At 36.3% G+C, this 14,670-nt stretch overlaps 1 protein-coding gene and 1 long non-coding RNA gene across 2 annotated transcripts in view; one reads left to right on the top strand and one right to left on the bottom strand.

Annotated features, from left to right (window-relative positions):
* Nucleotides 1-14,670, bottom strand: part of LOC107700985 (BMP/retinoic acid-inducible neural-specific protein 3-like) — a 93,792-nt gene that overhangs the window by 61,191 nt on the left and 17,931 nt on the right. The window contains exon 2 of the mRNA XM_016502865.1: nucleotides 4,524-4,844. Within this exon, the coding sequence (XP_016358351.1) occupies nucleotides 4,524-4,795 (272 nt within the window). The 5' untranslated portion in view covers nucleotides 4,796-4,844. The remainder of the gene's footprint in view (nucleotides 1-4,523; nucleotides 4,845-14,670) is intronic.
* On the top strand, nucleotides 1,301-3,007 carry LOC107700986 (uncharacterized). The gene is made up of 4 exons (XR_001635597.1): nucleotides 1,301-1,353; nucleotides 2,221-2,337; nucleotides 2,422-2,465; nucleotides 2,562-3,007. It is a non-coding gene; the product is annotated as an uncharacterized LOC107700986 (long non-coding RNA).

Genomic DNA, 14,670 nt, shown 5'->3' with positions numbered 1-14,670 from the left:
CGGTCATCCGACGTGACGTCTCTGTTCCCTCCTTCAGGGAACGAGGGTTACCATACGTAACCGAGACGTTTCTTGTGGTATCATCTAAATTAACCAGTTTTATTCAAATCAGAAATATTATTTAAAATGACTAAATCAATCTGGCTACACTAGATTACACACACAAGTGAAAGGTAAAAATAGCTGCTTGAGGTAACAACAGGACATTTTCACTTTTTTCAGTGTTCTGTGGAATGTGGAACCAATTTGAGGATAATTATAATTATAGCTCACAGACTTTATGGCAATTAATATACAGTTTATTTTAGAATATTGTCTTAAAGTACAATAGGTATGCATTTATACTTGATGAATCATTGACGTAAAACAAATCAGAAACAGGATTTACACAAGTATGTTTCAAAGCCTGTCTCAATTATTTTTGTGTTCTGAAAATAAACCTGAAACGAAAAGATGCCACGTTTTCAACAGATGGTGATTGAATCACTCTGAACAGTTTGTTCACCTATTCAGCCAAAAGCTTAAAATGTCACAATCTGTCTGAATGTCCCATTCTGTCTTTGCTCTCTTTTTTATTTTTCATGCAAAACTTGAAAGGCTCCTGGTTAGTGAACTAAAACATTGGCACATGCTGTTTTTTTTATTTTTATTTTTTGAGGGCATCATCTAGAAAATAAGCTTAGGAAACCATTCCACCAGGGGCTGCATTGTATTGTGAACGCAGCTTTAAATATATATTTTTAAAGAAGGATTATTTGCCAAAGTTAAGCAAATAAGAAATGACAAAATCATGCTTTCAGCAAAAACCAGAACTACACAATGCAAAAACTAAATGAAACTGCTCAGCAAAAACTTTGCCCTGGCACACATCAACATAAAGAGTGAAATTTGACTCAATCTATGGAAGATCAGGCAATGCTTATCAAATTATTCTGAAATGTCCTTTGGTCAGTGATTGAAGTGGTAAATTGCATCAAGTCAACGGAACACAAAAGCGACCCCCTCCCATCAAAATTCCACACAAGCATCTCTGAGTTTTCCAACCATTTGGCTTATTAATTCTAAATTGTGTACCAGCGTCACTTGCATGACATAATTCATCTCTTGTGTTTCCCATGAAAACGTTAAATTACATTCTGTCTCTATTGCTTATAGCTTACACACGTCGTGTTTGATTTATTTTGCAGATACTCGTTGCCGTTGGAAACCAGCTGCTACCAGGTTAACTAAATCTCTACGGAGCGGCTCCCTGCTGGTCGTCTCTGCTGTCACCTTGTGCAGCACCAATGGTGTGATGGTCTACAGATAATAGCACGAATGGGAGCTACTACATCATCCCAAGGCTCCACATGGGTAGGGTAGTGCGTCATGGTTCTTCCATAATTATAAATGCTTCTTGTTGTAGTATTCCTTACTCCGTATCTTTTGAAGGTTCATTTTATATTTTTTCCTTGTTAAAAAAGGTTTTACAGATAAATAAAAAGTACTGAAAAATGATAAATAAATAATAAATAAAAATGATAATAAATAAAATAATACAAATAATTAATTTAAAAAAGTATATGAATAATTTATAAAAATTATGTCACATGAACAGCCAAATATTCAGTAATCCACATACTGGACAATTACACTTGTAGAATAAATGAGGTAACATTGAACAATATAGGTTCAATTTGTTAACATTAGGTAGTGCAATATGAACTTTACATCATTCATTAATCTAAATTAATGTTAATTTCCAAAAATAATATTCCTTTATTAGTCATTCATGTTCATTCATAACCCATGAACTCATGCTAATTTATACAACTTATTTAAATTTATACAAAATGAATTAGTATTTGTAGAAATCAAAATGAACCTAGACTAATAAATACTGTATTTTTCATTGTTAGTTCATGATACAGAATGTTAACAAATGTAATTGTCAAGTATTACCATCAATTAATCATGCTTAAAGAGTAATAAAGCATTTCTACGATGACATCTGTAACTGAAAACCGTTACTTTTCTGTCATGGTGTACAATGCAATCTGTGTAAGTTATCTCTTTTAAACAGAAATCTCTGTTTTGATTGTGTATTTCATTTTATTGAGCTCACAGATGCTTCCATATTGGAAAAAAAAAAAAATCGTCTGAATGTAAATGTCAACTGCTGCTAAAGCCTCGGAACAAAGAAAACTAGTGCAAGCGCACATATCTCTCTATTCACAACAGAAAAATCCCCATCGGAGCTGGCAGTATGACTAAAGACCATAGAATTCACTCTGCCGGGGATCCTTTGGTGCAATGTTAACCCCCAGAGGGGAGCTGTGCCCAAGGAAGCAGTAAAAGGTACAGTGCCTGCTGGTGTTCTCCTCTTGTGATGTGCAACCCAGTTTCTCTTTCTGGAAATCCTGATCTGTTATCATATCAAAGGGCGAATGCAGTGACCAGCTGAAGTCCCGTCTTTGCAGTGTGAGGTCAGTAATGCTGTTTACACAATGTCTCTGAACTGTGAGGCACATACAGAAGAGTCGCCTACATCCAAACACCTACACAGACTCTTTGGCTTGCAGGACAGCCTTTCAAACCGCGCTGGCAGAGGCTTGTCTCCCCCTCACTGAGTCCATCACAGTTCTGTGGGCCTTTCTCTGCCCAGATGCTGTAGGCATGCTGGGTTCTGAATTCGGCGAGCGGGGAGAGTTGGACAGAGTCAGCTATGCGCCAGCTGGGGACAAAAGAAGCAGGCAAAAAGGCCAAACTCCCCTGGCGGATCTGAGGTCAGCCACAGAAATGCACCAAACACACCTTTCCTTCCCGTTGTGCGGGTGTCTTTGACATGGATTGGAATGAATGTGTAGCGATCGATATTTAAAATGCACTGTACTGAATGAATGATGTGATGCCGGGTGCATGTACTGTAATTAAAACAGGTCAACAGCTGAATAATCACGACCGTGTTGCTACTGATGTGTTGCACTTTTCAGAATAATGATGAGTGTTGCTGTGCATGGCGATATCAGTGCCAAGGTCACAGGTTTGACCTGCGCAAATATATAGAAAATAAGACCACACTAGTTAGTGTAGTGTGGTGCAGGGGTTTTCAAACTGTAAAAAATAGTGAACTAAATAAATAAATAGATTACTCCAGTCTTCAATGTCACATGATCCTTCAGAAATCATTCTAATATGCTGATTCGGTGCTCAAGAAACATTTATTATTATTATCATTGCTCCACACAGTTGTGCTGCTATTTTTGTGGAAACCATTTTTTCATGATTCTTGGATGAATGTAAAGTTTAAAAGAGCAGTATTTATTTGAAATATTTTTTGTAACATTAAAAATGCCTTTACTGTCACTTTTGAGCAATTTAATGCATCCTTGTTGAATAAAATAACAGTAGTGTATGTTTTTCTTCCAGATAATATTTTACACGTTATTTTTTATTTTTCCACAGTATTCATAAAAATAAATATGTTATTGTCTTTATATATTAGGAAGGAGATCCCTTGCAAGGGCATCATCATTTATGGGTCAGTATAAATGTAGATGGGCAGTGTAAACTATGTAAACATTGTGCCATTCTGTTGTCTTGGTTGTTTTAGTAACAGCATGCAGCATCAGAGAAGCTGAAGTCGTTGCTGTATGCGTGATGGCCCTTTTCTGTCACGTGATTGCAACTGTCCACTCACCAATTATATCAACGCCATGGGCTGCATCAGATTAAACAGACCATGTCATCATAACTGAGACGTTAATATTTTTTCATTTTCTCCTGTTATGTTGTTGTCAGGACTTCTCACTGTGGTTTATTTGATCTGTCATGACTGACGAAAGGTCAGTTTTTCTGCACGAAATCTGCACCCACACTTTTGTTGTCAAAGCTCCGCTGGTTGCTGCAAAATCCACATACCTTTCATTCACAAAGTTTTTCTAGTTTTATAAAGCTTTCACCTATCACTAACAGTAAAAATATTTTTTCCTGATTCTGTAAGTTAACATTACTATGAGCAATTTTACTGTTTTACATGATTTTCTCTCCCCACATGCAGAGAAGTAATGGAAAACAATGCATGGAAAATGGGAATCCGTGTCAGAAATTGACTGGATTCTGAGTAAGTTTTAGAATCATTTAACTAGTTTATGATTTATGCACTGCTGCAACTTACACACAAAAAAGAAAATGTATCTTATTTTTAAGAAAACAGTCATTTTAAATCGTAATAATATTTCATAATATGACTTTTTACTGCATGTTTTATTAAATATTAAATTGCCAAACCAAAACTTTTGAACGGTAGTGTAAAAGACTACATAACTGTTCTGCCGATGTTCATCACTATTGCCCTAGAATGCCAAGAAACAGTAAGTACGCCAGTAGTGAAGCTGAAAAAAAAAATGGCTTCAGAATTTTGAGTTAATTTTGTATCAATTTTCACACAGTTTTCTCTGAATATTTCATGGGACCCGAGTTTGCTTAGTCAATTTTGAATATCCTGTATTTTCAACTAATAATATAATCATCACAGCACAAACCTGTAGATTTTGTAGCGTGTGGAGAAGCCTTGTTGGAAGCGTTCTTTGAACTCGGTGTATTCTGGACAACGATGGAAGGGCCCTTTATCAGACAGGAGCCAGTCCAGCTGGCCACTGCTCCGGCCGGAGATAGAAGAGAACGGTGAGGTCTTCTGGTCCAGACGCTCAGCCAGAGCCAGAAACCAGCTCAGTGGGCCCAGAGGTGCCCAGTGCCACAGGAGCATCAAGAGGAACCATCTAACAACCGCAGCTCTCTGCCAACACAATGCCATCCTGCCCCTGGGCACCTGGCGCCAGCATTCTTCTGCCAATCCTTTTGACCTGAACACACAGGAAGAGAAGATGAAGGTAAGGCTTTGATGATGAGCATTAACATAACAATTTTCTTTTGTATGTTTAATTTAGGATCCTAAAGCAAAAATGTTCTTTTAAAAAGAGACCACTGTGAAGTATTGCAAACACAGCTGTCTGGCATACTCAATTCTGATTAGTCAATCATGGCTTTCAGCGGTCATATGTTTCCTAAAGAAGATTTCAGTACAGTGTTATTTTAGTATCACTGGTTTTTATTAATATTTTAAAGGGGTCATATGATGCTATTTTAAAGATTGCTTTTGCTTTTGCACTGAATCACACAGCGTCTCCCTGACATGACTGCATCAACACTACTGCTGTTCCTGAAACCACGCCTTCTTTCTTTGCGTGCACATTTGGGCGGCATTATGCTAATATTTCCACATAGTGACGTAGATATGTGGGGGCGTGTTAGAACGAGCCGTTTTAGGTAAGCGTGGCTGACTCTTAACTTTTATAAAGAATATCTCTTTGGATTTGAGACTTTAGTCTTTGCAACTTTACAGATCTTATTTATGCACCAAGAGCTTGTAACACTCCAAAGAGAAAGGAAAACTTGAAATCGCATCATATGACCCCTTTAAATCAGTTCATTTTATGTCAAGTAAAGTTTTAATTAGTAAAGTTTTAATTTAATTTAGTTTTACATAGCTATAATAACCTTGGGATAGTATTACTGAAATATTGTTGAAATTTTGTCTTCTTTAAAAAGAAGTTTTGTATGTTGTACACCAAAGAATTTTCACTCAGACGTTCCTAGTAAATTTTGCAAATAATTACAAAGAATTTGCAAGTAACACATCAAATTTAACATGAAATTTTGAAGTAGACAGGCTGAAATAGTATTTTCTTGTAAAACAATACAAGAAAATACTATAATAATCCAATAATCGTTGTTTCAAGAAAATCAATTTTTTTACAGTGTAGTGGTCTTTTTTTTTCTTTTTTTTTGTTAGCTCAAATCAGTCTTTAATGCTTTGTGTCAGACTTCTGATCAACCTTCTAATGATTGTTTTGTGATAATAATAAATCTGGCTGGAACATAAAACTGGCTGGAACATTGAAACAGGCAATAACCATATAAAGCATATCTAGGACCTCATGGTATGTACAGTAATAAGTTCCATTTACCCAGCATAGCCTTCTTCAGCACATCTAATTCAGCCATCAGGTCACCCAGAGATGATTCCCCATGTTTTCCCCCCTATTGCTTCCTAAAAGAACATCTTATTTCGTGTAGTTTTAATATTCAAAATGTAATTATCCCCATTCCTCCAGCAAAATATTTCTTCTACTCTTCACTTTTTTTCCCCTCTCATCTCCTTTGTTTTATACTCTGCAGTCATCTCATGGCCTCATCTTGATATATGTAATTCAGTGCTATTGCATCTCTTTTTTGTCTGTTTTATATCTTTCATCATTTTTATTTCTTTGTTCTTTCTAACGATTTTTCCCATTGTCTTTTTTTTTATTATTTCATCTTAGTCCTGTAATAATGTGTCCAAATCTTGCTGTTTCTGTAAGGTAAAATACAAGTATTATTATTAGTAGTAGTACTAATATTACTATTACTACTAAATATTAGGGTTGACAGTCAATAAAAAAATTAATAAATTGGTTATGCTATGAACACCTTTATTATTCAAATGCCAGGAGATTCCCTTATTTCTGAATTTACTTTTATTTTGCTATTATTTTTCATAATTGATTACATTAAACATTGCTAAACATATAAATGTACAATGTATTAGAAGCGCAACAGAATACAATTTAACTAATAATACGCCCACATTTTACTGTAAATAGGTGTTAAAAATGGCAAATGCTAAACCAAGTAGGCAAATATAAGAGACAAAACATAATAAATGAAATTAACAGTACAAGCAAATAAGAGCAGTACATGATGAACGGCATTTGTACACAGAACACATTCATCATGGCATGCATTTTTACTCAGATCTAGTTTTAACTGCTTCCTGAGAAAGGTAAATGCCATGCTATTTGTCAAATTTAGAATAACAGCTTCATGTAAAATTTGTTCAGGCCTTTGTCATTCATAGAACGCTTTGCTCATTTTTGACCGCAACTTCCAAAACATGTTTTGTGATTGATAATTAGGCTCTTTGCACAAATTGTGATTTCAGCCATTGTATGTCAAATTTGGTTTGTTCGATAAAGTCAGTTTACTAAATTGGATTTGAGGTCATCTATCTATCTATCCATCAGTCACATGCTGTCGTTGCCACAGTTGACACTGACCAACTTTCAGCTAGTCGCATTACACACACCAATTGCTTGCTGTTTGCCACATTTAAGTAGCAACAGCAGATGGACGCAGATATGGTCAACCTTTTATTCTCAAATACCTTGACTGGCTTCACATTTGAAATTTGCCTTTCAAATAAACCCAGGGTCTGAGTAGTGACACCCCAGACAGCTATAGCAATGCACGGTCTTATTGCTCTCCATTCCCTCTGGAGCCTCTACCTAATTATAAAATGCATAAAACATTGAAATGCCAGGGAGACAATGGAAGAAATACTGAATTTAGCCCTGACATTTTCATGCGCGCCTTGCATAATTTAGGTGTCTTTATATTTACCCTTTCCGTTCAGGGAAGAAGGCAAGCGCTAGCTGCAAGTATCTAGAATTTAGCATAAGGTAATAGGGACAATGAGAACACATCTCATGTCCACGACTCTTGCATACAAGAGTGATCTGCAGAGCACACTTGTTCGGAAATCGGCAATGCAGGGCCTAAGGTTCACCTGAAGGCTTTAGATCTAATTGATCAAATAATTATTATGTAGTGGTTTTAGGAACTGGCTTGAGGGCATGCTGATACCGCAGCCTTTTGTGATTATGAGGGATAAACATCTATCTGTCTGTCTGTCCGTCCGTCCGTCCGTCCATCCGTCCATCTATGTCTGTCTGTCCGTCCGTCCGTCCGTCCATCTATGTCTGTCTGTCCGTCCGTCCGTCCGTCCAATGCTTGATCAGGGTTAGGTGAATCTGAAACCAGCTTAATTGCACAGTGACGATTAGCCAACATTAATGCTGTCTTTATAGGGGTGGAGATTCCAGCTGTATATATGAGTACCAGTGTTAATTTTGACAGCAAGCTCTTCTCTTACTCCAACATATTGACATTTTTTTACATTTTTTGAGGCGTGCAGCAAGTGTATGTTAGCTTTTGTCCCGCCGGTTCATATGTACGCATCTAACCTCCGAACCACACAGCAGATTCGTTCTGAATGAATCTCTTCCCAAACCGTCCCTCCCTAACATTTTCGTCTCGTTTTTATTCGTTGACGAAAATGTCAATAAATATTCTTCATAGTTTTTGTCATTCAAAAAGAGTTTTAGTTCGTTATCGTCTCGTTGTCGTCAGTGAAAAAATGTCGTTGACGAGAATTAAGATGAAAATAATTGGTCAACTAAATGAACACTAGTTAATTAACACATAGTGTTCCACATGAAACAACACAACAAATCTCCAGGAAATTTGGGATAGCTGTTCTTGAATATCAAGATAATTGCTCTCAAAATTGCTCTGAATTTTTCAGTGTTCTTAACAATGTTTATAAAAGAGCCTATGACTCATGCTGTGCACCTGCTAGTATTTTGGTGACCTGCTATGCTTGTTCATCACACTTCATTATTTTCGTAGAATAATGCACCTGCAGCTTCTGTGGTTTTAATGTATTGTACTTTATGAAGCATCTCGGAGGCTCCGCTGAGGCTTTTTTGTATATGGCAGTTATATGCAGGAAAATAACTTATGTGTAATATGTGTTTAAAGTAGATTATTTATTTGGCACTTTCATCCAAAGTGGTAGACTAACAGGCACATTCTTTGAAACAACCTGATTAAGTCCCTTGTTTAAAGGGATAGTTCACCTAAAAATAAAAATTCTGTCATTATTTACTCACCCTCATGTTGTCCCAAAACTGTATGACTTTCTTTCTTCTGTGATTATCAGCATTCTTCAGAATATCTTCTTTTGTGTTCCACAGAAAAAAGAAAGTCCTACAGGTTTGGAATGACACGACGGTGAGAGTTAAAGTGTTGGCTTGACAAAGCCTCATTTGAAAATTAGATTCATGGGTCTTACAGACAGAGAGAATGATAGGATAGAATGATATAGATAGGTGTTAATTGGTAGAACACTAATTTCCCAGGATGCATTACTTGTGTTGCATTTCTTTGAATTGTAATTCAGTAAATTCCTTGTCATTCCGATTCATATGTCAATACTACAGTACTTCTTGTGAGGTGTAGTAGCCATTTCAATTTCTCATGACTAAAACAAAAAACTCATAAACACAATGGACACTAGACTACAGCACAACATACTTGCATCACATAATTCCTAACCAAATTCTAAAGAATAGTGTGTATTTCTTCCAAAGCATCTAAGTTCTATCATTCACACTCTTTCTGTATGTGTGTGACCATGGAACAAGATTCTTGTTGAGAACCACTCATTTTCACTTAGATCCCACAGGTGCAGAATCACCCTCTGAGCCATCAAAGGCAGTTATCCAAAAGTGGCGGTTCTCAAAAAGCCAATAGAGGCCTAATATGGCAGAAATTTGGATGCTGTTCTACTCTTTACATATAACAAGGCCCAGATGAAATCATTCACATAGCCGCTCCAAACTCTTCCTGATTTAAAGCTGATTTAACATCTGTTTACATGGCAAAGCTCTCAAAACCCCAATATTGTCAATTTTTTTGAAAGTCTGAGAACATGAAAGACCTGTTGAGGATTTAGGTTGGTTTTCCAGTATTCTGTGTTCTCATCCATTATTCAGAGTAAAGCAAGAAATGTGCCGTCCAGCTGTGGACTTTTACTGAGCCTGAGTGTGCAGAGGAAGCAGGTGCACTGATATAACCATAAGGCCGGCTGTCCTATTGAACTCGGGTACACCTACTCAGCAATCCCCACCACCTGCCTTACTCTTACCATCATGTGTGCCTGCAGCCCCATTACAGAAATCCAAACGTAAGCGAAAAATTGTACTGTGAATTTCCTACCACTGCTGCTACAAATCATTTTAGTTTATATGCTCTATTATATGAGAGGAAAATATTCATTATATGACTAGATAGGTACACTACCTTTCAAAAGTTGAAAGAAGTCTCTTATGCTCACTAAGGCTGCATTTATTTGTCCAAAAATACAGTAAAAACCGAAAGAAAATAACTTTTTTTTTTTATTACTTGAATATTATTGAAAAAGTGGTACTTTTTAATAGAAAATCTATCACGTTATAGAAAGTTCAAAATAACAGCTTTTATTTATTTTTTTTTAAATGCAAAATTTGCATACCATATCTTTCCTCATTAAGCCACATGGTATGTGTGGCATGAATTACTTAACGTTTTGCCTGGAAATAGTAGTAGTAGTATGAGGAATAGTAATATGGATGCTTTGATTCGCAACCACCACTAATAACCCATCATGCATCTGTGCTCATTACAGTTGTCTGATTTCACTTATGCATTTATTGCTTGTTTGGAGTTTTACTTCTTCAATAACCATAAGAGTCTGTCTGACCAAACTACCTACTCATTCAAGAGTGAGACCTTTTTTATTTTATTTTATTCTTCTTCTTCTTCACATAAAGAGAGCCAACCTTTGAAACAATTCTTGCATTACAGTTATTGCATCTGTCTTGTTTACTGCATTTGATCTGCCTGCCAAAATGTGTGTCATAGACAAAGCGACAAAAAAGAAGCATGCAAGAAACTTTTAATGAGGTCGAGCTCCACAAACCTCCATGTGTGAATGTTTATGAGCAATTTCATCCCGTGAAAATAATTAAACCACATTTAATTCCACCAAAAAATATGCCCCTGGTGACCATTTTGTAAGATGGGAGATAAATAAATGAAAGGGCTTAAATCCTGAAAATGTGTTTAATTAAAACATGCAAGCATGGCAAGTTAATCAGCGAAACAATTATGCAGCCGTGAAAAAGCATTAATGTGAAAGCAATTTCAACAATACCTTGTTGCAGAGGGGTTTTATGTGTCTCTCTGTGTGTACGTGTGTGATGGTCTAGCAAACAAACTCATGCACTAATATACATGTACTGTATGTACATTTACACACGTGTGTAATTTTCAAATTCTGCAAGCTTCTTTTACAGCAGGTGTTACGGCATTATGGCAAATTAATACGTTGCACTGTCTGTGAATTAATATAAGCAGATGTTCTCCAATGGCAACAGAGGGAAAACATTCACACGAGGAGTCAAAGCAAACAGCCACAATCAGCGGCGTTTATTTCAGAGTTAGGCACAATAACATATGGATAATTAAGACTCATCAATGCCTTATTTACTATACCTATGCTAGATCATTAAAAACAGCAATTTTTCCATCAAAACCAGACTCGCGTTCCACAGCTCAACTGGTTCATACTGTGCAAGTGCGAAGATCTGCGCACATGGGGATCGGTGATCTCTTAAAGGGATAGTTTGCCTAAAACTGTAAAACTATGAGTTTCTTTCTTTTATTGAACACAAAAGAAAATATTTTGAAGTTGGTAACCAAACAGTTGACATTAGCCTTTGACTTCCATAGTATTTTTTTTTTCCATACTATGGAAGTCAACTGTTTGGTTACCAACATTCTTCAGAATATCTTCTTTTGTGCTCAACAGAAGAAAGAAACTCATACAGGTTTGGAACAACAAAAGGGTGCATGAGTAAATTATGGTAGCATTTTCATTTTTGGGTGAAGTGTCCCTTTAAAGCCTGACTGTCCAGCTGTTGTATCACCATAAACACGTTTCAGCCTTCTAGTGGGTGTAATTGCTTATACATCACACTTTCAAAAAAACACCATTCATAAACACACACACACACACACACACACAGAGAGAGAGAGACCTACTCGCACTCAAGATAATTACACTGGCTTCTTATTAGATTAACACCGCTCCATAAAAACACATCTGCATATTGCTCTGATACTATTAGCTCCGTGCCTCATCCTTAAATACATCCGGCACAGGTCCTTGCAGAGTTTTCAGGAGTTTCTTGCCAGAGCCTGTGCAAACTCATTTGGTAATTGAGGGGAAAGTGTGTCCCTGTGCAAACAGACCTCCCACACACCTATAAAACATTCTCACTGCTAATGAGAGGATGAGTTTTAGAAACACTGAACACACAGAGGACACATTCCAGCATCGTTGCCATGGTCACCTCATATGGGCAACCAATTACCACAAGTGCTCAAATCATGATTATATACGCCACAGGTCCTCAAGTGTTTGGAGGAGTGACCGCATTAGGAAAAATGTGTGATCTAAATGTTTTATCTCAGCCTTATTAATATTTGTGCCTATGTTGGACGTTTCCTGAAAAATAGCGATAATATACATCCTCCTGGAGGAGAAAAATTAGCTGTTAATTGAAAAGCAGGCTTGTTGTAGTTTAAAGGCATGCACGCAATTTATGTCACAATAGTTTGGACTGCAAAACTAATCTAATTTGAACATGAAACCATGGCAACTGAAAAACGTAACACGCTCTTTTGTATAATATACAGTTGGATCCAAAAGACTGATACAACAATGAAAATATGGGATTCCAAATCTGATCCAAACCTGGAAATAAAATTTAAAGAGTTAAGGACTGTTCACACCAAAAATTATAACTATAATGATAATTATATCAGCATCCACACCAATGCATGATAACATTCTGTTAATTATAAGCACACGCTGCAGTTTGGTCATCTGCCGCGTTAAATGCTCAAGCTCTTCAAAGCAATATGGATTCTGATTGGCTATAAATGTTTTTATCATTCACTGGCTGGAAAAAAAGTGATTACAATGATATTGCTCCTCTGTGCTGTTATCATTATAGTTGTGGCATGGACTCTGCTACTTTTTTAAATTTAGAATTATTTTAAAAACTTTATCTTTAACATTATAGTTATTGTCCTTGGTGTGAACAGGCCTTTACACTGAAAACAAAAGTAACCTAAAAGTGGTGACATCTACTGTAAATGAACTGGTTTAATTCAAGACAAATATATTAATTAATATTGCAAAATCAATCAAATACATTAATTTATACCAACAAATCTAATTTCTTTGGGTTACATCAGGTAGAAATTGCTCTTCAAGGTAACTTTTTTTTTTTTTTTTTACAGCGTAGACCAAAATTTAAACAAAAGAACATTTTAGTGTAAAATTAACAAGAAATATTTCAGATTCAGAACTATTTGTAAGTTACTAAACAAATAAGCAAATATCTGATCTTTCTGACCTCTGATAAAGTGTTTAAACAGAAGGTTTAATTGAAGTACAAAGTTTTTAGTCACTTATCACTCAAATTTACATAAAAAAATTGACTAGTGGTCTCATGTTTTTGGACCCTGCAGTTGCAGATAATACAAAAGTCTTGCAATTTTATATCATACAATGCATCGCACTGGTATGAAAATTGTTACATATTTTTCAGAGATCAATGTTCTTTTCAGAAGATGTGTTCTCATATTCTTAATTTAAGCAACAGTAACTTCCACATACTGTAATCATAAATTCACAGCAGTGCCTCTGCCGATGGAGGAATACTAAATTGTGTCCAGCCAACCAGAAAATTGTAGCGGTTTATTAATTGTAACAAATGTAATTAGTATCTTAACACTCTCCAAATTAATCCTCTTTTTTTTTTCCAGTTATGGGAAAATTCAGGTTGGTTTATCACACCCAGATAAAACAGCCATAATTTAACCTAATGTGTTAGAAAGCTTTGCACATTTAAATAACCGCTGCTAAATCGGAGTCATGTCTTCGAGTAGAGACTGTCATAACATCAGTGTACTTGTTCTCTCAATTCAATAATTATGATTTTACTTTCAGTGTATTGTTATATACTTGAATAGCTGAAAACAGCACCTTTCTGTTATGCAGTATGCAGCTTTTTGTTTGAGAGGTCTCTGTAGCATTTGAACTCTTGATGTAGGAAGAGGAGATGGAAAGAGGAAAGGATGGAAGGAAAGAGAGGGGATCGATGTGAAACGGTAATACAAACGCACCTTCTGAACTTCAGCTATTCTGTTGACACATACACACACAACAATATACACTACATTTAAGTGCGTGCACATGCTCTGTGTACAGCTTATCCCTTACGTATGTCATTGATCATGTGTGTATATGTGAATTGTCTGTTATCTCGCTTGTGATTAAGCCAGAGTACTTGGTTTGTGGGTAATGTACTTTGGCAGACACAGGGTGATTGCAAAACTCCATATGCATGTGTGATAATAAGTGAAGACAGATGTAATGTGCAGAGACTGATCAGGGGCATCGGGGTCCTCAGATAGTCAATAAATCTACCACAGAGCCGTAAGAGGTCCATTACCCTCCAGCAGCAGATAAAACCTCCCCTAAAGATTGTCCTGGAAAGAATTTGACCCATGACCCTGTTTATTGGGCTTTCACTGATTGAATTAGAATCACCAAGGGCTAAAAACCCAAAGTGACTATATAGAACGATCGCTAATGTGAATGTACATACGTGCTTTTTAGAAACTTGGTTATTCTCAAAATATACTACACTCTTAAAAATGCTGGGTTGTTTCAACCCAACTTTGGGTCAAATATGGACCAACCCAACTTTTGGGTTAAAAATTTTATGTAAAAAATTAACCCAACGGTTGGGTTAGTCCATATTTGACCCAAAGTTGGGTTGAAACAACCCAGCATTTTTTAGAGTGTACTGTGTAGTAAAACAGTTCTGCATTTCTATTTGAACTAGAAGCCAT

This window comes from Sinocyclocheilus anshuiensis, unplaced genomic scaffold (assembly GCF_001515605.1).
Source record: "Sinocyclocheilus anshuiensis isolate Anshui unplaced genomic scaffold, SAMN03320099.WGS_v1.1 scaffold1143, whole genome shotgun sequence".
In the NCBI taxonomy this organism is placed as follows: domain Eukaryota; kingdom Metazoa; phylum Chordata; class Actinopteri; order Cypriniformes; family Cyprinidae; genus Sinocyclocheilus; species Sinocyclocheilus anshuiensis.
The sequence above is the reverse complement of the archived record's forward strand: the minus strand, read 5'-3'. Positions and strand labels throughout refer to the sequence as shown.